We start from the raw sequence: 25,262 nt of genomic DNA, 5'->3' as shown, positions 1-25,262 counted from the left end.
ATTTCTCTGTCATTTTCCCAGCAGCTTCTTCCTAAGTTTAGCATGGGCTTCCTCATAACATGGCAGTGTCAGAATAGTCAGACATTCTCTCAGGGTGACTCAGGGATCCCAATAGCACATTCCAGGAGACCAAGGTGGAAGTCCCCAAGGTGTCTTCCTCAGCTAGACAGGGGAGGTGGAGGCAGCTAAAAAGGCCTCAGCCCAATTTTTTTAAATGGCCCCATGGGAGACAGCAAGACCTGGGCGATGCATGAGGAAACAGGTGACCCCGTAGTACTCAGCCAATGAGGAACCAGAGGAGGGACTAAATAAATAGGCTATGTTCCCCACCCCACATGTCCCTGTACAATGGGACTGACCCCCTCTCATTTTCCACATACTTCTGTCTCCAAGTCCGTCGTTTAAATTCGGGCAGGTGAGCCATTTCTCATACTCCTAGACTAGGCATCTTTGGAGACCAGCTACGGCCGTACCCAATTTTACCAATGAGAAGCCCCAACACACTAAGAGGTGAGGTTATTTGTTGAGGATTATGCACTAAAGGATTTTAATTCAGAGTCTATGTTCTTAGTAGAACTTTAGTCAAGTTATTTTAAGATGGTTTTTTATTTTGTTTTTGTTAAACCTGGGGATGTTTTTTCCTCTTTTTTTTTTTTTCTTTTTGTAGAGAGAGGAAGGGAGAGAAAGAGGAAGAGGAAAGAGAGAAAAAAAACCATCAATGTGTGAGACACATCAATTGGTTGCCTCCCCCACACACCCCAACCCGGGTGGGATGGAACCTGCAACCAAGTTACATGCCCTTGACTGGGAATCAAACCCATGACCCTTTGGTCTGTAGTCAATACTCTAACACTGAGCAAACCAACCAGGGCTAAGATGTTTTTAAAATAGCACAATAGGAGGGGCATCAACAGAAAATCTATTTTTTAAAATCCCTTCTTCATAGCAAATTAGTAATGTGAAAGCCTAAGCAGTGTTACCCAACATGACAAAAGGAGCTGAGAACAGCCATGCCACGCCAGTGAGGAAATGCATCACTTCCATTTGTGAATTCTGGACATAACTGTTATTTTATAATCACAGTATGCTTTTATGTTGGTTGGAGGGAGAAACTTCGGTTATATCTATGTCACTAGGGAAGCCACTTGTTTTGTTTTGGATATGAAAGAGAAAGCAATTAAAATGCCTGATTGCCATTTTCAGAGCAGCCTTTATTTTGAAGAAAGAGAAGTCAGAGAATATTGAAATTCATCGAAGTGACTCCAGAAGGATTGGTAATCCTTATTTAAGAATGAACTATGAGTGTTGAATGTTTCATGGTGGTTATTCATCACTGGGAGAGGGAAACCCCATTCATCTATTCACAGGGCAGCCTCACTGCAGGAATACCATTTTTAAACAAGTTTACCAGAGGTCTGCCCTTGCCAACCAATCACAAAGCACCCTGGGCCTAGTCCACGCCTCCTGACCTGATGGAGCCGGGGATGGAGTGCAATTGGTGCATAGTTGGGGTTTTATAGGACGGGTTTCTTGTCACTCTCCCCAGCTTCCCTGCAGTTCCTTATTTGGTAGCTTTTGACAGAACTTATCTTTCTTGCAGCGAAGCATATTGGCATACATTATTCATTAATCCCTGGAGCTCAGGGAGAGAAAGATGCAGACCCTTAGATCTTTAGATATTTCTTTATCACATGAATTTTCTTTATTCAGAATAGTCGTTGAATTCTGTTCCATTCTGGAGGTTTACAAGTGGCATATGTTCAATGGGAAGACGGCTGGATGTCGGATGGGATCTAATGCAAGGCTTTCGTATATATACTTAATTCCCAATAATCTTTAAAAACCCACACACTCCGAGGCTAGTGGAGATTGTTAATCTATCAAGGTTTTGAAGATATACATATTTTAGAATCCAGTCTCTATATAATCAATCAAAAATGCCTGAAGCAAACTATTTACTGTCAGTGTCTTGGGGCTACATAAAGGTAAGGTTTATTTTATTTAGCCTTTGTAATAAGCTCCTGATTACTCATTTTCTAACTGGTAGTTTTAATAAATTACAATGGAATTAAGCTTTCTAAGCAATCTTTTTTCCTTAGACATGACTGCAGAAGAAATATGTGGTTTTAGTAGTCAAGTTAAAGAGAAATTGTGCAACTTCTAATAGTTATAGTTTTCATGTTAAAATTGCTTTTTAATGTGCAGGGGTTCTTTGTCATGTTGTGGATTTCAGTTATGCTTGTAAATGTCAAGGTAATTGAATAAACCCATTGGAAATGAATTCCTGAGCAAAATTACTTATACTGGTGTATGGGTTCCCGTTAGTTTGAAGCACTTAAAGTTTATAAAAATTAATTTGTGGTTCTTTCTAAAAATCTGCACTAGTTTAACCTGATGAAGAGTGTGCTTTTTTCACCTTTGGATAGAAAGCTCTAGATGACATTAAAAATTGACATTACTTGACTTTTTAAGTGACATACTATTAAAATGAAAACTTGATTACTTGTAAAACCTGAAAAAATTTATGTCAGTGTGATACTGCTACTTTTGTTCATCTCAAGAAATGAATTAATAACTGACTTTAATATAATTGTGTTCCTGCTTGGCAGGCTTCTTGCATGCCCCTGGCCGCTGCTAGCCTGGTGGTCTCTGTAATAGAAGCAGGAGGTAAAAACCTTTTTCAGTCCTAAATGAAGCATCACTTCCAAGGTCGACATTTACTCTTGAACATTTGAGTATATCACAATACATTATTTTTAAGAACCCTTTTTCATTGCTTTAAGAACGCAGATTGAAATATGTTTTTATTTTCTTTGTTTCTTTTTAAAGGAAATGTTACTATTTGCTGGGAGATTTACCTGCAGTCTAAGAAAACTTATTTCAGTTGTAATTGTCCAAGTAGTTATGATTCCCCATCTCCCTTTTAATCTATGGATGGTCTGGATTTTTTTTAATGTAGATTTTCATTTAAATTTTGCTAACCATTTCATGGCTTGAAATTTGTTTAATATAGAAAAGGATAAAGGGTAATAAAGGAAACCCTCCCAATCCTCTCAGAAATCATCTCTTAGCTTTTAGACAGTTCATATTTGGTGCATTTTTTTAAAGGGCTTTCCATTTGTATTATGATTATGAACAATACCTCTAAGAACTCAGTATAGAATTTTAGTGTGTATTTTTTTTGGAAAAAAATTGTTGCTGGACAGCTTTATGTTTCATATTGGAAAAAAAACACAGCATAATTGTTTTATATTTAAGGCTAAATATATTTAGTCTTATACATGTTAAAGGATTTATTATTATACAGCCTGTACAGTGTTTATTTTAATTTTTAATGCTATCTATCAAACTTGTAGTGTATGACAGAGCAGCATATATAAATTATTTTTAATAGAATATTAAGGGGGGGGAAGCAAGCATTTTCTTAATGTTTGACCTTTGCCACCTTCTTAATTATATGCTAGGAGACCATATAATGCCCCCAGTAACACACTGGCATGAATGCAGAAATAAAGGGATTAAATTTGAGAATATTTAAATTTTTAGTTATTTTGTTTTTCTTCCTCAACAGTCTTAAATGGAATATAAATTGGGGAACTGGAGCTTAAAAAGCAAAATACAGTATTCAGTTCAACTGCATTTTCACTTTCCTTTGTGTTTTACATGCTGCACGCAGACTTTCTGATGCACAATGAGAACAAAGGATTTGAAACATTAACTTGGAAATCTTTCTTTCTTTCTTTTTTTTGCTGCGACCCCATGAAGGGTTTGTCTACTCCATGCTTACATGTTACTTCAGACTATTTAAATAAAAAACAACTAGAATAACTCATCATCAGAAAATATTTAGAGGCCACTTTTTAAAATATCTAAAAGCTCAATTAAATTGTTCTGCATTTTACAGTCAGCTCTTTTGAAAAGCAGTTCTATATTTTATCTCTTCTACATCTGTAAATAGAAAATATAACATACATTTTATTACCTTTTTAAATTATTTTCCCCCTCATAGTAATTGTATATAGTTATTCTAATCAACTTTAAAATGAGAGAAATTTCACTTACATTTAAAAATTATTGGTGACTGGTTTATTTTCTTTATATCCAGCTATACACTTCAAAACCAGATTGTAATATCAACTCCCAGTTGAGAAAGCACTGGTGGTAATTTTTGTGGTTATTATTTTAGCCTCCCTGGACTCTGTTATATCAATAGAAAAAGGGGCGGGGGGGGAGTTGATTTTAATTCCTTTTAGAAAATGCCCTTATAACTTAATTGACTCTTTGAAGATTGTCTTAGGAGATCTCCCTCCCCTCTCCCTTAGGAAGAAAGGGGTCTGCTTAAAATATTGTCTCTTCTAACTATGTTAAAAGGAAAAGTGGACTTCCTTGGAGCACCTCACTAGCCTTGTAGGGAGATAGGTGCGCACTGAAGGGTTTCTCTACTCCATGCTTCTGGGTTTTGAACAAAAGCGGAAGAGTAGTCTGGGAATATATATGATATAAAAATAATCAGTGGAATGTGCAATCTGTAATTTATCAGTCAGTACAATAGATTACTTTCACTGGCATTTTTTGCCTTGGTTATGTGTACTAACTGGCTATTTTGATGATTTATATAAACAATCATCATTCTTTATATACTTCATTCTTTATATTATACTTCATTCTTTATATTCTTCCAGATAAAGTCAAGAATTTGTGAGGGGCATCTGCAGGCACCATGCCATTTTTCTGCTTTAGCGTATGACAACATATTCCTTATACCAACATATTCCATATTCCTTATTCCTTATACCAACATATTCCTTATACCAGGTTGCTTATAAGTTGGAAGGGAATTCTGTAAAAAACTGGGTCCCCATCTAACTTTTTAATGCCCCACCTCCCGCCCCCAAGCTTACATTGAGAGGAATGCATGAAGGGCAGGTAGACAGTGTGGTTCCTGTATAGGTTGTGGAAAGGCCAGGATTTGCTGTTCAGCAGACTCTTTTGAACGAGTTTTGCCTAAAGATTTTTTCTATGGTACTTTTACACAGTGGAATACTACTCAGCCGTAAAAAGGAAGAAAATTTTATCCTTTGCGGCAGCATGGATGGACCTGGAGAACATTATGCTAAGTGAAATAAGCCAGTCAGAGACCATAGGATTTCACTCATGTGTGGGATTTAGTGAACAAACTGATCTAACAAGCAAAATAGAGACAGATTCATAGCAGGCAGAGAGCTCTGGTTAGGGTGGGGGTGTGAGTGGAGGGATTGAGAAAAAAAAAACAAAGGGAAAGAACTAACTCATGGACAAACAACAGTGTGCTAATTGCGGGAGGGTGTTGAGGGGCAGGGGAAGACGGTATAGGGGGATAAATGGTGATGGAAAGAATAAAAAATAAAGGAAAAAATAAATTTAAAAATATTTTTTCCTAAAGTAAATTTTATTAGTTAAGCAAGGATTTACTTACCTTTTGGACTGGTGCATAGTATTATCATTATATTTTTGAAGCATGGTGACCATTTCTTACATGAATAATGTATTATTTATCAGAATGAGTAGAGGAGGTAGATATTTAGATATGCATTTTTACGGGTGTAACTATATTCAGATCTTAAATTTGTCCTGCAATAATAAAAACCACTATAAAAGGCCCAGAGATATAGAAAGAGCTCAAATAATGTTGAGCATCTATGATGTGCTAGGCTAAATACAAGACACTTCCTATTAGCTCATTTAATTAGTTAATAGCCTATAACCTACTCAAAAAATACAACTTTACAAAACATGGACAGAAAATGTTTTGAACACTATTGTAAATGTCTTGAGTATTTTTTAATTTTTAATTGATTATAGAGAGAGAGAGAAATATCAGTTTGTTGTTCCACTTCTTTATGCATTTATTGATTGCTTCCAGAGATTGAACCCACAACCTTGGCATATTGGAATGACACTCTAATCAACTGAACTACTCAGCCAGGGTATAAATATTCTTAGAAGGCCCCAAAATTTACTTTTCCCCATGAATCGTAATATATTATTCTAAGTAAAAATTAGCAGCAATCTATGTGTTGTATACTGCATGATGCCAATTTTGAAGATATACGTCCATACAAATTTTTTAAATGCATAGAAGGAAATATAGCTAATTATGTATGGTATCTCTGAGCAGTGGGGCTATACATGATTTCTACTTTTCTATATAGCTTTCTAGATTTCTATATCACATGTATTTTATGATCAGAGACAATTATTTTTAAAAAAAAAAAAAACAAACAAACAAACGCATGAACAACTCCCTGTACCTATAAATTAACAACCAGAAGAATTTGTATGGGTATGGCCAGTTCTTCAGTTTTGGCTTTAGGATAATGCTAATAAGAATTTCTCATATCCAGTAGTCTTTTGAAATGTTTTCATTGATCTTTCTCAGTGCTTTGTGGTGATAAATTCTTATACATAATTTAGATGGTCAATAAGATTGACTTTGAAAGTAATTTGCCAGATTATCTTGAGTTAGAACACCTTGGTATGAATCATTGCAGGGAAGTGAGATTTTTTAATTCTAATGAACAGATTAAATACTGAATTAGAATTACATTTTAAACATGACTAAATGATAAGCTCACTACTGTCTTTCCCCCAGACTTAAATGATAATTTATGGTGAAATTCAAAATTGTAAGGGCAACTATATATGTGACTTTTTTCGACCAAGTATCTAATAGTATAGTTACTCTATATATATAGAAAAAATATTTTTCCTGTATGTTAAGAGACATATTAAGGTATCTTAAAAGGCCTAACTGGGCAATTTTGGGAATCAGAGGAAGACATTGAGAAGCAGTTGATGGATGGGAAAGCATAACATCACTGAGAATTCTGGTTTTGAATGCTAGTTGTGGTAGGTAAATTCCAGGGTTTCTTTGGATAAAATAGGCACATGCCTGGCTCGATCCGCAGTAGGGGTCATGCAGGAGGCAGCAGATCAATGATTCTCTCTCATAGTTGATGTTTCTATCTCTCTCCCCTCTCCCTTCCTCTCTGAAATCAATAAAAATATATATTTTTTTTAAGTGTCAGGACAGTTTAACAATTCTTTGGGCATATTTTCTGTATCTTGGCATATGCTTATATTCTTACACCTAAATTTTCATCTATTTTTTTTTTTATCTTTCTGTTTTTCAGTTTAAAAGGATGCTTAATCGGGAGCTCACCCATCTCTCTGAAATGAGTAGATCTGGAAATCAAGTGTCGGAGTATATATCAAACACATTCTTAGGTGAGAAAAACAAAGTGCAACTTTTAAATTTTCTTTTGAGTTGTTTTGGGAGATGGATTAAAGTACCAGCTGGTTTTGGAAACCAAGTGCTATGAATTTCATTTGTTTTCATTGATTATATTAATAATTTGAGTCTCTAAACTTTAGAACCTAAAGTGACAAAATGCACTTTTTTATCTTTTAGTTTTATTCAGGACTTTGGGGGTTTTCTGAATTAAAGTTGCATATTGCTAGTTTTTTCAAAGTACTAACCTTGTGAAATGTATTTTTGAGATCTCTACATGCATTCAACAAATTCTTGTTAAGTGCCAGTCATTGCTGGGCACTAGCTATTTAATGATAAGTTAGAAATGGTCCCTGTCCTCAATGGGTTGATAGCCTAATGGACACCATACCTGGTAAACTGGTGAGGCAGATAGAAGGTAATTGCTAAAGAAAAGCTTACTGATAACAATAGCTAAGGGTATGGTGTACTGGGACAACACCACTCCCACCGCCCATTCCCAGAGGAAAATAAAATACAGTAAGTGAAAGTCAACAACTTGAACATATCCTTGATTTGGCTTTACTTTCAAAACAAAATTGCTGAATGTCTTAGTAGCACATTCACTAAACAGACATTTATTGAGCACACACTATGTGCAAGGATGAGTTAGGGGAGCTCACGCTCTTGAAATAGGGAATGAATATACAGATACATCTTGTGTCTTTTATTTGAAAATAGCTTTTGTGAAACTGATAGTCATTTATCAGGTAATATTGGAGATTCTCCATGCTTCCCACAAAACCTTGTTACGTCATAACACCTAGCTCACTATAGTATAGAAATGTGAAAGGATCTTTACTTGGAAATATTTCCTGGGTTATATAATGATAAATTAAAACCTGTCTAGTTATATATGTTACATTTTAAAAGAAAAAACACTAAAAGCTCAGGTAGAATTAATAGTAAGTGTAGAATATTTTCTCTATTTTTAAGATAAGCAACATGAAGTGGAAATTCCTTCTCCGACTCAGAAGGAAAAGGAGAAAAAGAAAAGGCCAATGTCTCAGATTAGTGGGGTCAAGAAGTTGATGCACAGTTCCAGTTTGACTAATTCAAGCATCCCGAGGTTTGGGGTTAAAACTGAACAAGAAGATGTCCTTGCCAAGGTAAGAAAAATGTCAAGAATTGTGAGCATCAGTATGTAACAATGCCTTTTAATGAATTTTTATTCCTTCTCTTTTAGTAAATGGACAAGTTATTAATTTATGGGGTGTGTTTTTTTAAGATAGGAACACTCTTTATACACCTTTCTAAATTATTTGGGTTTTATTAATACATGGATTTACACAGGTAGTTTGTGATGTGTGTTCCTTCCTTTTTTGCTTCTACGTTTGATTGTTTAACATTAAAAAGTTATAAATCGCCGAAACCGGTTTGGCTCAGTGGATAGAGCGTCGGCTTGCGGACTGAAAGGTCCCAGGTTCGATTCCGGTTAAGGGCATGTACCTGGGTTGCGGGCACATCCCCAGTAGGAGATGTGCAGGAGGCAGCTGATCGATGTTTCTCTCTCATCGATGTTTCTGACTCTCTATCTCTCTCCCTTCCTCTCTGTAAAAAATCAATAAAATATATTTAAAAAAAAAAAAAAAAAAAAAAAAAAAAAAAAAAAAAAAAAAAAAAAGTTATAAATCTTCCAGTTTTAGGAGAATAGTTAAGGTTTTTGTGACTGGATTTTATCTATTGAAGAAATGCTTTGAAATTTATATTGAAAGTATGTAAATATGTTGTATTGTCAAAGACACGAGGTTAAGCAATGCTATTCAGTTTTTAGTATGTTCAAGTGAATCTGCTTACAGTTTCCCCTAATTACTTGGTGCATCCATTATATTTAGAATGAATCACTTTTTTTAAGTTTAACAATCTTTTTATTAAAATTAGTAGTTTTTACATGAATATAAAAATTATATATAAAATTATGTTCTACCTCTGCTTTCTAATTTTTCTGTCTTTCTTTAATCCTAGGAACTAGAAGAGGTGAACAAATGGGGTCTTCATGTTTTTAGAATAGCAGAGCTGTCTGGTAACCGGCCTCTGACTGTTATCATGCACACCATCTTTCAGGTAATGTGGTCCTATCACCTCTCTTCTCATTCTGTGCCTTAATGTCCAGCCTGTGAATTGTGCATGCATTGTGTCTTCTTTACTACTCACCCTCTTTTGCATATATTGGACTTTTTTCAGATTTGCCCCTTTACCTAGGGATTAATAAGAATACAGAAAGGTTGAAGTGTGGGTAAAATACAAATAAACCAATGTTGTTAATTTTTTCCCATTTAAGGAAAAGATACGATGTGGGAAAATTGAAGCAATTCATTAAAATAATAGTTTAAAAGTCATCCACATGACCCTGATTCACACAGAGAATGGAATACTAATTATAAAAACTGAATCCACCCCTCTGCTAACTGATCTTAATTTCTTCACTGTTTTGTGTACTGCTCTTCTCCATATCCGTTTCTCACTCTTGTTGAGCTGCTTTTGTTCCAGCACAGGGTTAGGATTAAATGAGGAGCTGAGGCTGTAGGTACCCCCGGGACTGGAACGACAGATTCCAGCCCTAGAAAGGATGTCACATTTCAGTTGATGTGATCTAGTGGCTGAGTCAGTGGCGCTAGACTGAGGCTGGCTTCATGATCTTGGGGCACAGACACTCTGGAACTAGCAGCTCATTCCTCACACCACACATCTTGGGTTGAGCACTGTTGGGCTTCAGAAGGACAACTCAGCTCTGGTTTTATCCCTGAAGTCCCTGGATCTTCCCAAAGATTTCCATTTCCTCACTAGATATTGTGAGAGCGCTATTTCCATTTCTGGGTGTGATATCTTGTTGTTGTTGACACACTCTATGGAAAACCTTTTTTGTAAGGACAAATGTTCATAGAATTTCTTTTCCTACAGGAACGGGATTTATTGAAAACGTTTAAAATTCCAGTAGACACTTTAGTTACATACCTTATGACCCTGGAAGACCATTACCATGCTGACGTGGCCTACCACAACAATATTCATGCTGCAGACGTGGTCCAGTCGACGCACGTGCTGTTATCTACACCTGCTTTGGAGGTAAATCTGGTTTCTAAAACTGAGAACACTAACTTGTCACTCATAAAGGGCTCTTAAACTTGTATGCTAAAGAGTATGCAGTGCAGGAAATAATTGGCTTCGTTGGAAGTATATTGAGTTATAAAGTAAAAGATGTGGTGGTAAATAAATAGTCTGATGATTTTGTTTGTGAAAGTTGACCAGCGATTTAGGGATTCATCTGTTTATGATACTGCTTTCTTGAAATTACCTAATGGACATTCTTTAAAGCACATCTGTTTGGCTTATATCATTTTAGTTTGTTTTTCTGGAATGTAGTCTGATGGCTTTTACATTTATAGTTCAAAAGATGATTATTTTAAAATATAAGCAATGCATTGATGTTTTTCATAGAATTGATTACAAGGAAACACTTCAATTTTACCAAATGCTAAGAAGTTGTTTCATTAAATTGTTATTTAAGCAATTTTATTTTCTTAATTGTTAGGGGAAATATTTTGTTTCTAATATATTTTACTAGAGGCCCAGTGCACGAAATTTGTGCACTCGGGGGCGAGGGGTGGTCCCTCAGCCCTCAGCCCGGCCTGTGCCCTTTCTCAGTCCGGGAACCCTGGGGGGATATCTGACTGATGGCTTAGCACTGCAGCGGAGGCGGCGGGAGAGGCTCCCACCACCTCCGCTGCACTCGCCAGCCATGCGCCCAGCTTCTGGCTGAGCAGCACTCCCCCGTGGGAGTGCACTGACCACCAGGGGACAGCTCCTGCATTGAACGTCTGCCCCCTGGTGGTCAGTACACATCATAGCGACCGGTTGTTCCACTGTTCAGTTGATTTGCATATTAGCCTTTTATTATATAGGATAGTTCAGAGTGTTTTCATCATAAAACTATGTTAATATTTCATCATTTGAGTGAGTGGTTCTCAACTGGGAGTGATTCCTTCCTTTTCCTTCTCCTCCCATTCCCCCTGGGCATTTGGTAATATGTGGAAACACTTTTGGCTGCCACAACTGAGGGGTACATGCTACTGACATCTCATGAGTAAAGGCCAGGGATTCTGCTAAAATTCCTTTAATTCAGAGTGCCTTTCATAACAGAGATTATCTGGCCCAAAAATGTGAATTCTGCTGAAGTTGAGAAACCCTGATTTGAGTAGAAAACAATTTCAGATATTCCTTTTTAATACTTAAAAATATATAATCAATGGGAAATTTTTTATCATAAATTATAATATTAGGTAAAATATTTTCTTCCAAGATCACACTTACAAAGTTCACGAGTAACTCATTATCTATAGAACTCTTCCCAAAACATTATCTTCTATATATACAAAGGGCTAATATGCTAAGTGTCCAACCGGTCGCTATGATGTGCACTGACCAACAGGAGGCAGACGCTCAACCCAGGAACTGCCAACCTGCAGTGACTTGGCAGCTGCGGTTCTTGGGTGACACACCCCAAAACCAGAGAGGAAGGAGCCCAATTCCTCGTGGGGCCGCGAGATTCCACCTTGAGTCGTGGGTTATGTTGTTGCTGGGGCACTGTTGGCCCCGAATCTGGTTTGCTGCACACTTGCATTTGGGTTCCACACCCTGTATGACAGCAACTTTGCAGAGTGCCCTCTTACACTCTGGGACCCCTCGGGGGATGTTGGAGAGCCAGTTTCTACCAGATCCCCACAGGCCAAGCCAAGGGACCCCACCTGCCACAGGGACCCAGCTCACTCCACAGACGCCGGGAGGGACCGCTGGAGGTTGGCTCCAGGGCGTGTCCAGCCCTCTCGCCCAGTCCTGCCCCACCGGCCACCTTCTAATTAATTTCCTTTCAATGTTCACAAATCCGTGCCCAAGGTCACTAGTCATAATATATTTCGAAACTTTATTTTATTTTTCCATCAAATTCTAGGAAGTAATTTTCCATTTGTTTAAACCTGAATATGTGTTATTATAGAATAGTGATGTTATCTATATTGTCTGATTTTCCAGGCTGTGTTTACAGATTTGGAGATTCTTGCAGCAATTTTTGCCAGTGCAATACATGATGTAGATCATCCTGGTGTGTCCAATCAGTTTCTGATCAATACAAGTAAGTAGAGTTAAATTTATTTTTGCAGAAAATATTTCTTTTATCTACACTTTAGAATGGGAGTCTTTATGTACTTGGGGGTATTTCCAGAGCCATTAAGTTCTTTTGGAATGTGTAAACATGCATTTTAATGAGAACATGTCTTAATGTAATTTAGTTCTGAATATTATTATGGTATCCCATGGGGCGTAATGCTGATTTTTTTGTTGTTGTTTTGTTTTGTTTTTGCCATGAGTTTGTGGATAAGAGCCTCCTCATGCCCAGTAGTCTCCATGCATTCAGCTTTCATTGCACAGCCTGTGCTGCAGCCAAATTTAAAATGAGACTTTAAATGTAGCTCTGCTTGGAGAGATTTAACTCAGATCTTTAGAATATTTAGCTCTGTTTTTGTATCTTTGAATAGCCTCTGGACTACCCTATGACAAACTGTGCTTTAGTGACTCACTCATATACTAGTATAGGAAGATTGGGAAAATCATGGATTTCCCAGTACATTTTAGAATTTTGGTTCACGAACTCACTTATCCAAGACCAGACAGGGTAACATTTCATATTCTAGCTACCTTATAAGAACCTGTAATAGAGTGCCTTCAGGAACCACCAAAGCGTAACTAAATATTAACACATAAATGTGATTCACATTAGATGCAGCTGCCGGCATTCACATTGTGTCAGGGGTTAGGATCCACTGTCCTTTCTGAGAAGCCCGGGGAGGTTATAGAATGCACTGTACCCTGATACTTCCCTTAGCCTGGCCTGATTTATTATTTTGATTGTTAGGTGTGTCTTGATATGCTCCTCATTCATAAAAGTTTTGTTTAAATTTAATGTTTGCCTTAAAGAAAGGTATACATATTTTTTATTTAAATTAATAATGGCCAAAATTCAGACAGGTATGGTTTTTTTCACCCTATTATATATAATATTGTAGATTCCCTTATCATAACATTAGAATTAAGAATAGATTAGAGAAAAAAATTAAAACAACTGGTAATAAAGTCACTGTTTCCAAGTATTCTGATAGTTTTTTTTTAAATGAGGACCAGCTTTATTCTTTATTATGGACCCTCAAAGGGCAAACAGACTTTGGCTGGCAGTGGAGGACTCTGACGAGGGTCAGGGTACCGTGGAGTCTGGAACTGAAGCTGATCTTCCGTTCACAGACAAATCTGATGCTCTCCAAAGTTTGAGACCCACTGAGACAGATAATGGTGAAATTCAGGGGGGAATTAGGAATACAGTGACAGTGGCCAAGGGTGTCTGTTTAAGGTCATTTTGCTGATGACTTGCTTGAGGTGAAGGATAACTAACCCTGTTTTTGTAAGTATTTTGTTATTCAGTAATGTAGTGATGATCTCTTTTCTGTGGGACCACTGGGAGGTGAACCGTTCCCAGAGGAACTTTGATCACTGATGTTTCCTGGATGGTGGGGTGTGATGAGGCCATATTATTCCTGAGAGAATGAATCAGCAGCATCACCTGGTAATGGAAGTAGCTCAGGGTTGATCAGAGCCCAGGGCATTGTGAGAATGACTGCCCTAGTTAGCTTCTGACTAGCAAGCACTCCACTTCGGAAACAGAAGAGGCCTAGTAGCCAGTAGCACAAATACTGTAAGTCTTAACTTCACAGCATGCTATAATGAGTCCCTCTAATAACTTGTAAACTTGTAATAAATAACTTTGTGAGATACACTCAAAACTATGTGATTATTTTTAGTTTGCAGTAAACCCTTTTTTATGTAGACATTAAGTTTATGTTTCTCTTTCATGGATTGAGCATCCACGGCTCAGACTAGCACACGTAGCCCCGTAGAGCTGGTGCTGGCAACGTGTTCAATGCCAGAGGTTTCATCTACATTTCCTGTAATAAAGAATCCTAGAGACTTCTAATCCTCAAATTTATAAGCCCATAGTGAGGCGGCCACCTTCCCTATTTTAAGGAGGCTACAAAGGCGCCACGAGGTTGCAGGCTTTACATGGTAGAGAGGTCCCGGAGCTCCCCTGGCTGATTCTGAGTCTCCGAGCACACCTCTGCTTCTTCAAAATCTACTCAAGAACTACAGAATCTTACTCCCCTTTAGACGTGACCACACACCTTCAGATCCAAAGAAGAGTAGAAACAAGTTGCTTAAATGCTAACATGCATTCATTTAAAACTCAGCAGTCACCGCCACCTTTTTGTAACAGCCTCAGAGATTAGAGAGGCAGTAGAAGCCTACCAGTCTAATTAGGAATCATTTCATGGTCCTTCTGGCCAGTCTGGACCCTTGTTACATGTCGGGAGCTTACCGCCTACCGAGGCAGGCTGGGGAGGGCTGGACAACCCTCTCTGTGAAAGGCCATCCTTACCTTGAGTAGAATTCAGATTCTTTGTTTGAAAGTTCAGACCACAGATCTGCCTCCTCCAAGTAACAGCTCCTCATCTTTTATTCTGCAAGCTCAATTGCCTGAATTTCTTTTCTCTTTCTTCACAGGGCATATAGATTAATCTGGGTCAGTTCTTCTGTTAATCCCCTGATCTACATACACATTTGCCCCCTTAAAAGAACTGTAATAGATTAATTAGAAAATGTATTATGCCTTCCACTTGGAAAACATTGTGACTGCCTTTCAGTATATGTTATTTAATATGATTCCACTATAGAAACGATAATATGTTAAGATCTTTTATAGTTTAAAATTTTTTATTTCTATATGTTTAACTGTCTATGGATAACTATTCATAATTAGATACTTTTATAGACTATTTAAAAGTCAGACTGACCATATACTGACTTTTAAAACATGAATACTGTTGCTTTGTCAAAAAAAAAAAAAAAGAAAGACAATAAGTAATACCATACATATGCATTGCCTGGTACTCTAGACATCTCTGTTTTTGTAGTTGGGAACAGATATTTCAATGTGTAAATTCCTATTTCTATAGTATTATTGAAGTCATAGATTTCACAGTAGAAATATGTCTTGAACCTCACTTCTCCTCCCTCTCTCCTTTAAAATATTCAGTAAGAAGTATTGGGTATTTCTTTCCTAGAAAAGAATATATATTTCCAAATGTATTTTCTGTGCATGAGTCAGTAAAAAGATCAAACACATGCGCCTTTAGTCTTTACAAGGACTTAAGTGGAAACAGTTAATAGCACCAAGTTTTTAATGACTATCTCACAGACCTGGGTCTAAAAGGTATTTACAGGAACTAGTAAGGAGGCAGGACCTCTCACTGCCTAAAATACACAGGCCCAGGGCAGTAGTGAGAGCGGCAGAATCTTCACCGTGCGGTTCTGTAGGCAGCCTGACATCCTTCTCTGTGTGAAGCCACGAGTGCTCAGGTAGAAAGGGCAATATACCTGTTTACAGTGACTGCCACAGTACTTGGAAAAGGAAGTGGAAAAATGAATAAAGCCTCTACTTTCAAAGCTATACTGTGGATGAAAATAAGAACAACATGAACAAATCGAACATTCTCTGTGTGTTCCAAACTGTTCTTGTCCCCTCTCTGAACACAAACAATCCTAAGTCACGTGATCCTTACGCTATATAAAATGCTGGGTAGGTGATGCACAGTTATCAGGAATACAGCACCTTATGCTTTGGGCATGTTGCAAATGTTAAGAATAATGGCATTTTCTACTGAGCTTATGGAGCAACCTATGGCAGATCTGGAGGGGAGGAACTATCTGTTCAGTTCTGCTTTCACTTTAGCAAAGAGAAAGCTGAGACACACGGGGTGTGAAATGACTTGCACGTGTCATTTATGTTAGAATTCACTCCCACGATGCCATTGCTCTTGCCACTGTTACAGTAACTAATACATTGCCTTCTTGGTGTTGTCATGTATGGTAAGGCCAGCAGAGATGTTTAGGAGAAATTGAGCTCTAAACCAAAAGTTATCCCAGAATATGAAGAATAAAATAAACTTAGAATAAATGGCTTTGCTAATCTTCTTATCTCTTGTCTTTCTTTTAAGATTCTGAACTTGCCTTGATGTACAATGATTCTTCTGTCTTGGAGAACCATCATTTGGCCGTGGGCTTTAAGTTGCTTCAAGAAGAAAACTGTGACATTTTCCAGAATTTGACCAAAAAGCAAAGACAATCATTAAGAAAAATGGTCATTGACATTGTAAGTAGCTGATAAAAGCAAAAAAGAAAGCTGTGATGCAAACTGTTCAAGGGGGAAAAAAAGAATGAATATTAAATGAAAGGAACTGTATATTTCAAATCCTATTGCTGCCCCTTTATGTTTGAGAAGCTGTCCCTGATGTTCTGTAATAGGTTTTCTACTTCTAGCAGTTTAAAGTTAAAAATAATGACGGGTAGCCCAGCTGGTTAGAGCATCGTTGTGATATTCCAAGGTTGTAGGTTTGATCCCATTCAGGGCACATACAAGAATCAACCGATGAATGCATAAATAAATGGAACAACAAATCAATGTTTTTCTCTCTTTCTCTCTCTCTAAAATCAATCAATAACAAAAATTTTTAAAAAGGAATAATGACAGCTTACCCTCCTTATTCAAGCTTTATTTTCTGAACTCCTCTGGTCTGGTGAAGGCAGAAAGATGACCTACAAGAGTAGAGGGTGCTGACCACAGCTTGAATTTTTTCCACTCAAAATGGGGGGACTCCATCAGAGTGCCATTTAGAAAACATCCATGATTTTAATATTTTCTCTATGCATATTATTCACAGTGATTACGAGACACCGGAAAATCTCTGGTTATCAAAAAATTCATTCTCTTAAGCTTTGTCTATACAAAGGAAAGAATTATCTGTCTTGAATAAGCAGAAAATTGCCCAGAATATTCTCTTTCTGAAGTTCTCTGTGAGCAATCTTGAATCAGTTCATCAGCATTCACTAACCATTTTTTAGTCCAAGGAATGGGAAAAATATGTAATGATGTCTTAATCATGGATAGGCCTTTTTTTCTGTCACAAAAGTGGTTATCAGTGCCTAACATTTCTGTATATTGCACACATATATCTGGGCTTACAGAAAACTTGACAACAAAGAGGAAAGGACTCTGCCCCAAGACATAGTAAAGAATTGTCATACACTCTGTTAGAGGACAGAGTGGTTTTCCATTTCTTCTCACATTCTGCATAGTACTTTTATTTGTAAATTCTTTTTTCCTCTGGACATTTTTTACTTAATAAAATACTCCTTGCTTTTAAGGTACTTGCAACAGACATGTCAAAACACATGAATCTACTGGCTGATTTGAAAACTATGGTTGAAACTAAGAAAGTGACCAGTTCTGGAGTTCTTCTTCTTGATAATTATTCTGACAGAATTCAGGTAAAGCATGACTTGAATTTTCTCATGTGTCTGTGTGTCTAGCTTTGATAAAATTTATGTCTCCTTTTTCCCAACTTATGAATTAACCAGCTTGGTCTTTTCATTTGCATATGCACTTAAAAAAAAAAAAAACACCTGACATCCCACAAAACCAGCCACTTAAGCAGCTCTGAATTTAATCAGCCATGCACATAAACAGCTCTTGGTATTTAGATGCAGTAGAGGTGTCATAATTTTGGACTATTAATATAAGTGTGAACCACACATAGACACATCATGGTTGAACTATTTGGAATGAATCTTACACAACATCTATTTTTAAGTGTCGCAGTCATTAAATGTGAATTTCTAGTAAAAAAGGGAAAAAAAGAACAGGTGCTGAGTCGAGAATGCATTTGTCTGTTTTAGGTCCTCCAGAATATGGTGCACTGTGCGGACCTGAGCAACCCGACAAAGCCGCTGCAGCTGTACCGCCAGTGGACGGACCGCATAATGGAGGAGTTCTTCCGCCAAGGAGACCGCGAGAGGGAGCGGGGCATGGAGATAAGTCCCATGTGTGACAAGCACAATGCATCTGTGGAGAAATCACAGGTGACGCATTACGCACACAGCTTTCCGAGAGAGCAAAACAGTAGCTTGAACATTGGATTCCATTGTGTCCACATCACACAGTATTTCAGTGGTTTTCACATGAGTACTTGATGTTTGCAAGCTCAATTGCACATTAGTCTTTACAACTCAAAAGACTCTTTTATTCTTATGATCTATAGTCCTATAGTCATTTATATGTTCTTATGGCATTATATTCATTAATGACTATTATTCACATAGTATATTCATAGAGACAATTTATCTGAATTTATAAGTGAATTCGGTTATATGAATTCATATGGAATACATGACAATATTTCAGTTATCTCGATTTACCTATTACTGGCTATTCTAAAATGAAGTCCAGGCCTCAAGCCAAGCCCTACCATGTAAACTGCTGTAGGATTTTTATGTTGTAAAAAGTTCTAGAAGCTAATTTTCACCGTTGCCTAAAACAGTGACTGCTTTACCAAAGTAAATAGTCTTCTGTTCAGTGTTGTAGTTGCAGGCCATGTTATATTTTATATGTTTCTGTTTAAATTTTAGGTTATATTTATAAATGGATATAAATCGGATATATATGTGGGATCTAGTTAACCTTTTCCATAGTTTCTTCGTCCCAAGTCCTATACTCAAACTGGATTTCTTTTCAACTAGGTGGGCTTCATAGACTATATCGTTCACCCCCTCTGGGAGACGTGGGCAGACCTTGTCCATCCTGATGCCCAGGACATTTTGGACACTTTGGAGGACAATCGTGAATGGTACCAGAGCACAATTCCTCAGAGCCCCTCCCCAGCACCTGATGACCAGGAGGAGGGCCGGCAGGGTCAGACTGAGAAGTTCCAGTTTGAACTCACTCTAGAGGAGGATGGCGAGTCCGACACTGAAAAGGACAGTGGAAGTCAAGTAGAAGAAGACACTAGCTGCAGCGACTCCAAGACTCTCTGCACTCAAGACTCGGAGTCGACCGAGGTTCCCCTTGACGAACAGGTCGAAGAAGAAGCAGTGGGGGACGAGGAGGAAAGCCAGCCCGAAGCCTGTGTCATCGATGATCACTCTCCCGACACGTAACAGTGCAAAGGACGTTCATGCCTTTTTTTTTTTTTTAGTAGAAAAAATTGTTTCCAAAGTGCATGTCACATGCCACAACCATGGTCACACCTCACTGTCATCTGCCAGGACGTTTGTTGAACAAAACTGACCTTGACTACTCAGTCTGGAGCTCAGGAATATTGTAAACAGTTTTTTCACCTCCATGTCATCAGACCGAGGGGGACATCTTCACGAACAGCATTTTAACAAGATGTCAGCTTTGGTAGAGCTGACAAAGCAGAGAAAAATCAATTCCAAAATATTTCCAAGGGAGTGTGGCTCATCAGGCAGCCCAGAAGTTGATATGACTTGGGGTTTCTTTTCTTTTTATTTGTTTGCAATATTTTCAGCAGAAAGAAGATATTACACAGACAGAGTGAACTTGTGAATGAAACAACAAATGGGTCAGAAACAGGACACAGCGCGAATCTGTTACCAGGAGGAAGATGAGCCACAGAAATTGCATAATTTTCTAATTTCAAGTCTTCCTGATACATGACTGAATAGTGTGGTTCAGTGAGCTGCACTGACCTCTATATTTTGTATGATATGTAAAACAGAATTTTTGTAGAGCTTACTTTTATTATTAAATGTATTGAAGTATTATATTTAAAAAAAACAACTATGTTCAGAACTTCATCTGCCACTGGTTATTTTTTTCTAAGGAGTAACTTGCAAGTTTTCAGTACCAATCTGTGCTACACTGGATAAATCTAATTTACGAATTTTACTTGCACCTTATAGTTCATAGCAATTAACTGATTTGTAGTGATTCCTTGTTTTATATACCAATGACTTCCATATTTTAAAACAAAAGCAAATTTTATGTTGCAGGAAACTCTTTTTGTAGGTCTTCATTTACTTTTTTTGTTTCATTCTTTTCAGACAAGCAGAGTTGCTCTTCACTGTTTTTCTTCATGGTGTGCAAAGTGAATATTTGTTCAGTAATACTTTGATGTGCGTTCTTTCTATGTGTCTTAAGCCTCATGCACACTCAATCATCCGTTGGTGTTGTCTGAAGCAAGTGAGAGATATATAAATACCCAGTAGCTAAAGTGGTCAGCCTTTTTTAGATATTTTCCTACGTAGTGTCTTCTGATAACTTTTTGCTATGTCGGTAGACCCTCATTTCACAAGTGCATGTCTTTGTAATGACCCACATATGTCATGCTTGTTTTCATTGTTTTCACAGTCATAGGACAAAAAACCTTTGCCCCTTGTGCTGCTCTATCATTTAGCGTGTGTTGGAACCTCTGTCCACCTTCACTAGATAGGGTCTTATCAAATATATCATTGCCATTTTGATTGATGGGAAAAAAGCAGATAGTCAAGTTAGGGTTAGCATTCATTTCTACTGCGAGGTCATGTAGAATGACTAGCTTTTACTCGTGATTTACAGAGAAAAGCTAACAGCTAGTTAGGCAGTGTTAACAATATTAGCAGAATATATTAACAAACACCAGTACAACTAATGTGCGTTTGTTTCCATGATTTTACTATGGGAGTAAGAACTATATAAGGAATATTCTGGAGAAGTGATTTTAAATGTAGGAACTACCCTTCCTTAATAGACAAGTACTTAATATGTAGAAATTGCTTTATTGGTTATCGTTGGTTCATCGGTATGTCTTGTAGAGAACTTCTGTAATATCCTGAGGGAAAGTCATTGATGATGCCACTAGCACCAGTGGTTTGGTAATATAATGCCCTCCTAAAATACTGAGTTGGGTAAAAAGATTCTGCTGAAAAAAAAAAAAAATGAGAGATCACTTTTGGCTGAATTTGGCACCAAGAACTATTGCAATTTTAGAGATTAATTTCCAGTATTTATCATCAGTTGGCATCTTAGGGCATTTATTTAGTTTGGACTTTGTTTTTCCATTTTAGCTCTGAACAAAGTGTTTACTTTCTCTGTGAAAAGATTGGAACCCAAATAATCATTTTCAAATTGATATCTAAGAATTGGCATAGAACTAAAGGGGGGTGTCTGACTAAATGGAAAATAAACAGTTAACGAAAAGTGTAACCCTGAAAAACATTGATATTTAGGAAGGCAGGAAGCCTTCCGGGGATGAATAACAAAGTCATCAGCCAGAAAAATGACCCATGCTGAAGATAGCTCCTGTTTTAATCTCCTGAGATCCCCTGAGGGAAAACTTGTGTAGTTCCGATCTTTACACAGAGCAGAATAGGCATCAACTGATTAATGATCAGATCTCCACCCTCCTTTCCCTGTAAAGATCAGACAGTAACCTTTGAGACAAAGTCCTATATTTGTCCAAATGGCTTCACAAGAACACTTGGAAACTTGTTTTAATTTCATGTCTCCCTGATGGAGTTCTAGAAGGAATGACAAAGAATCTAGGGTTTATTCCTTTTTCCAAAATAGTCTCATTCCCTCCTCTCCCTAATACTTGGTATTTTCCCCACAGAGTGCCTAGAATCTTAATAATGAAAAACAAAAAAAATTAAAGCAGCAATATGTCACAAACAAATCCAGACCTGAAAGGGTTTATAACTGCACTAAAAAAAGAGGCTTTTTTCCCCTGTTTGTTGGGTTTTAATGGTCACATGTTGTGAGGGTACCCACTGATTGACAATCAAATTGTGGAAAGTGCATACTATCCAAGAGACAGGGACTAATGCACTGTACGATCTGCTGATCCTCCCTTCCTCCTCCTTTTTCTCCTTCTCTCTTGCCCAAGTGTGCTTCAGTATCATACACCGCTTTAAAAATAACATCCTTTCACAAGTGGCTTTACATTTCCTAAAATGCCATAAGAAAATGCAATATCTGGGTACTGTATGGGGAAAAGATGGCCAAGTTTGCATATAACCAGTACATTTCAGCTTGCAAGTTACTAAACGTAGTAATGCTGTTTTGATTTTATTTTCTTTTACATCACTTAAAATTCACAAGAAAATAATGTAGATAGAACAAATTGCAGATAAGGGAAAAAAAAAACTTGAATGAAATGGATTTCACAGAAAGCTTTATGATAATTTTTGAATGCATTATTTATTTTTTTTGTGCCATGCATTTTTTTTTCTCACCAAATGACCTTACCTGTAATACAGTCTTGTTTGTCTGTTTACAACCATGTATTTATTGTAATGTACATATTGTAATGTTAATTGTAAATTATCGGTTCTTATTAAAACATCATCCCATGATGGGATGGTGTTGATATATTTGGAAACTCTTGGTGAGAGAATGAATGGTGTGTATACATACTCCTTGTACATTTTGTTTTCTCCTGTAATATAGTCTTGTCACCTTAGAGCTTGTTTATGGAAAATTCAAGAAAAAACTATAAAATACATAAAGATATATAAATTAAAAAAAAAAACATAGCTGCAGGTCTTTGGTCCCAGGGCTGTGCCTTAACTTTAACCAATATTTTCTTCTGTTTTGCTGCATTTGAAAGTAAGGTTATGGTGGGGCTAGGGCTGGGCATTTCACATCCAAGCTTTGAATCAATTGGTTTTCTGGCAGTAGCTGGATTTTACAAAACCACAGACAACCTCTGGAAGATTCTGAGACCCTTTTGAGATACAAGCTTAAGGACTTCTTGCCATGAAGCAGCATTGTTTATATGGTGATGGTTTTCCCCATCTGTTGATCAGGAGCTACTTGAGTTAGCCACATTTGTTTTCTACTTTCAAACACTACTGGAAAAATATATTGTCCCGTGATTATAAGAAGTATTTTTGGCTTCTAGAGCACATAGGCAAATGAACTTGATTTGAAACTAGAGCCAAAGGTCTCGAGTGCTGGTTAGTCCTTTATTCGTCAGCTTCCTGTCATGTTAAGAGAATATATAATATGAAAAAGGTCATTTTTTAACCCTGGGAATTTTCTTCAACTGAAGTCAACCAAATTTTTAATATGTGAGTCCATATGTACAATGTACAAGATATGTTTTATACGATACCAATTGACATAGCATAAAGGATTTATCATTCTCTAGAATTTGTTTCTGCAAAACTTACATTGCTTTAGAGTTTTAAAACATAACCTTTCACAATGGCCAGCTCCCAACGCTATGACACAGTGGATGATGAAACCTTCTTCCACTACTGCCCAGCCCTCAGAAAATGTGACTTAGTGAAAGGAGAGATTCTCTTTTTAGGAAAAATGAGCCTCCTGTTATTTTGTTTTCTTTTTTTGACACAAACTGTAGATTTTAGCAGCCCTGGCCCAAAGAAATTTGATTACTTTTGTTTTTTAAACAGTACAAAGGGGACACTATAATTACAAAAACACATCCTTACTGATTTTAGTTGTTTTTTATTTAATTTCCTTAGATAATGTTTTCAGAATGGTAAATTGTGTGTGAGCATTATAAATGATGATTCTTTTAGTGGTTTCTTAGCCTCTCTTACAGCCCATGGGGATAGTACTGTACATCAATACCTTCATATGAAATTTTTATATGCAATGGAAATAAAAGCATGGGTTGATTCTGCCTATTTATGACTCAATCTTTTTACAAATGAAAGATGATTCATTTAAAACTAGTTCAGTCAGCACAGGTTTCCAAGAGTAAAGATTGTTAAAGTGAAGTGAAAATGACATCATAAGCTAGAATTGATATTCATAATCAAATGAAACAAAATTATGGAGATTAATCTTCCTATAGAAAAAAATTGGCCAAAGTCATTTAATTGGCCTACAAGATTAAGTACAGCCCTAGCTGGCGTGGCTCAGTGGATGGAGCGTCAGCCTGCGGACTGAAGGGTCCCAAGTTCGATTCCGGCCAAGGGTACATGCCTGGGTTGCAGGCTCCATCCCCAGTGAGGGGGGGAGGGGAGAGGGGACAGGAGGCAGCCGAACAGTGATTCTCTCTCATCATTGATGTTTCTATCTCTCCTCCCTTTATCTCTGAAATCAATAAAGAAATATATTGTAAAATATATTTAAAAAAAAAAAAGATTAAGCACAGTATTTTGTAAACAGGCTTGGGAAGGGTCTTATCTACTTAATTGACTAGTCTGGCACACTGCAAGTTAGCCAGACAGCCAACATTTCTTTGTTGGGTAGCTCCTCTGACAGTGAAGGAGGCACACACGAGCTTACAGTCTGGAGGAGACAAGGCATTAAAGGCTTCATCCACCTGCCCCTGTGAATGTCCTGGGAAGAACCTCTGGCGCTGTGACTCCATGAAAAGAACTTGCTCCCTCCTGGCAGCCCAGAGAAGGCTTCCTAAGGAAGTGGGTTAGGGCTGAGCATGAAGAAGAGGAAGAGGAAAGCAAGCAAAAGGGAGGGTTTAAAGGAGGAGGCAGGGGATCCAGACAAGGAAATCACTTGCTCCAGTCCTGAGGTACAAACGGAAAGTGAGACCTCTGGAGAAATGGAAGGGAAGCACCCCTGGTCCGTCTGTCTTTGTTCCTTCTCCCTGCTGTTTTCTTTATAATGCTTTTCACAAACTGGCATACACATCTGTGTGTTTGTTGTCTATCTCTCCCACCAGAACATGGCTCTCTGAGAGCGCGGTATCCCTCACTCCTAAAACAATACCTGGTACACAGTAGGTGCTTAACATTTGCTAAGTAAAGCCACCAAGTTGAGAGTGGATGTTAGGTTTGATGGAGCAATTGAGTTGATATCCTTCCCTCAGGAACTGGATTTTCAGGCCATTTCACCATGGTCGTTCCCTTTGCAGAGACCTCATTTCACTTGCAGCGACCACATTCCATGATCTCCCCTCCGGGTGTGCACAAAGAATTCTCCGCCCAGAAAAAGCCAGCCAAAAGTTCTTCAAAAGCCGCTGGCTCCCATCACTGGGTGCTGGAGCCATCCAGGCTCAGCCACCTGGTGTGCGGATGATCGAATAAATTT

At 37.6% G+C, this 25,262-nt stretch overlaps 1 protein-coding gene across 10 annotated transcripts in view; it reads left to right on the top strand.

Moving 5' to 3' along the window:
• Positions 1-23,893, top strand: part of PDE4D (phosphodiesterase 4D) — a 1,237,087-nt gene extending 1,213,194 nt beyond the window's left edge. For all 10 annotated transcript variants that reach the window (XM_070412009.1, XM_070412010.1, XM_070412011.1 and 7 more), the window contains 9 exons: positions 7,173-7,266; positions 8,246-8,418; positions 9,275-9,373; positions 10,211-10,375; positions 12,338-12,437; positions 16,405-16,559; positions 17,612-17,734; positions 18,143-18,325; positions 18,983-23,893. In XM_070412009.1, the coding sequence (XP_070268110.1) occupies positions 7,173-7,266; positions 8,246-8,418; positions 9,275-9,373; positions 10,211-10,375; positions 12,338-12,437; positions 16,405-16,559; positions 17,612-17,734; positions 18,143-18,325; positions 18,983-19,399 (1,509 nt within the window). In that variant the 3' untranslated portion in view covers positions 19,400-23,893. The remainder of the gene's footprint in view (positions 1-7,172; positions 7,267-8,245; positions 8,419-9,274; positions 9,374-10,210; positions 10,376-12,337; positions 12,438-16,404; positions 16,560-17,611; positions 17,735-18,142; positions 18,326-18,982) is intronic.
• The last annotated feature ends 1,369 nt before the right edge of the window (positions 23,894-25,262 follow it).

The sequence above is a fragment of the Myotis yumanensis genome, unplaced genomic scaffold (assembly GCF_028538775.1).
Source record: "Myotis yumanensis isolate MYYU_CA2020_CCGP unplaced genomic scaffold, mMyoYum1.0.hap1 SCAF_4, whole genome shotgun sequence".
Lineage (NCBI taxonomy): Eukaryota > Metazoa > Chordata > Mammalia > Chiroptera > Vespertilionidae > Myotis > Myotis yumanensis.
The sequence above is the reverse complement of the archived record's forward strand: the minus strand, read 5'-3'. Positions and strand labels throughout refer to the sequence as shown.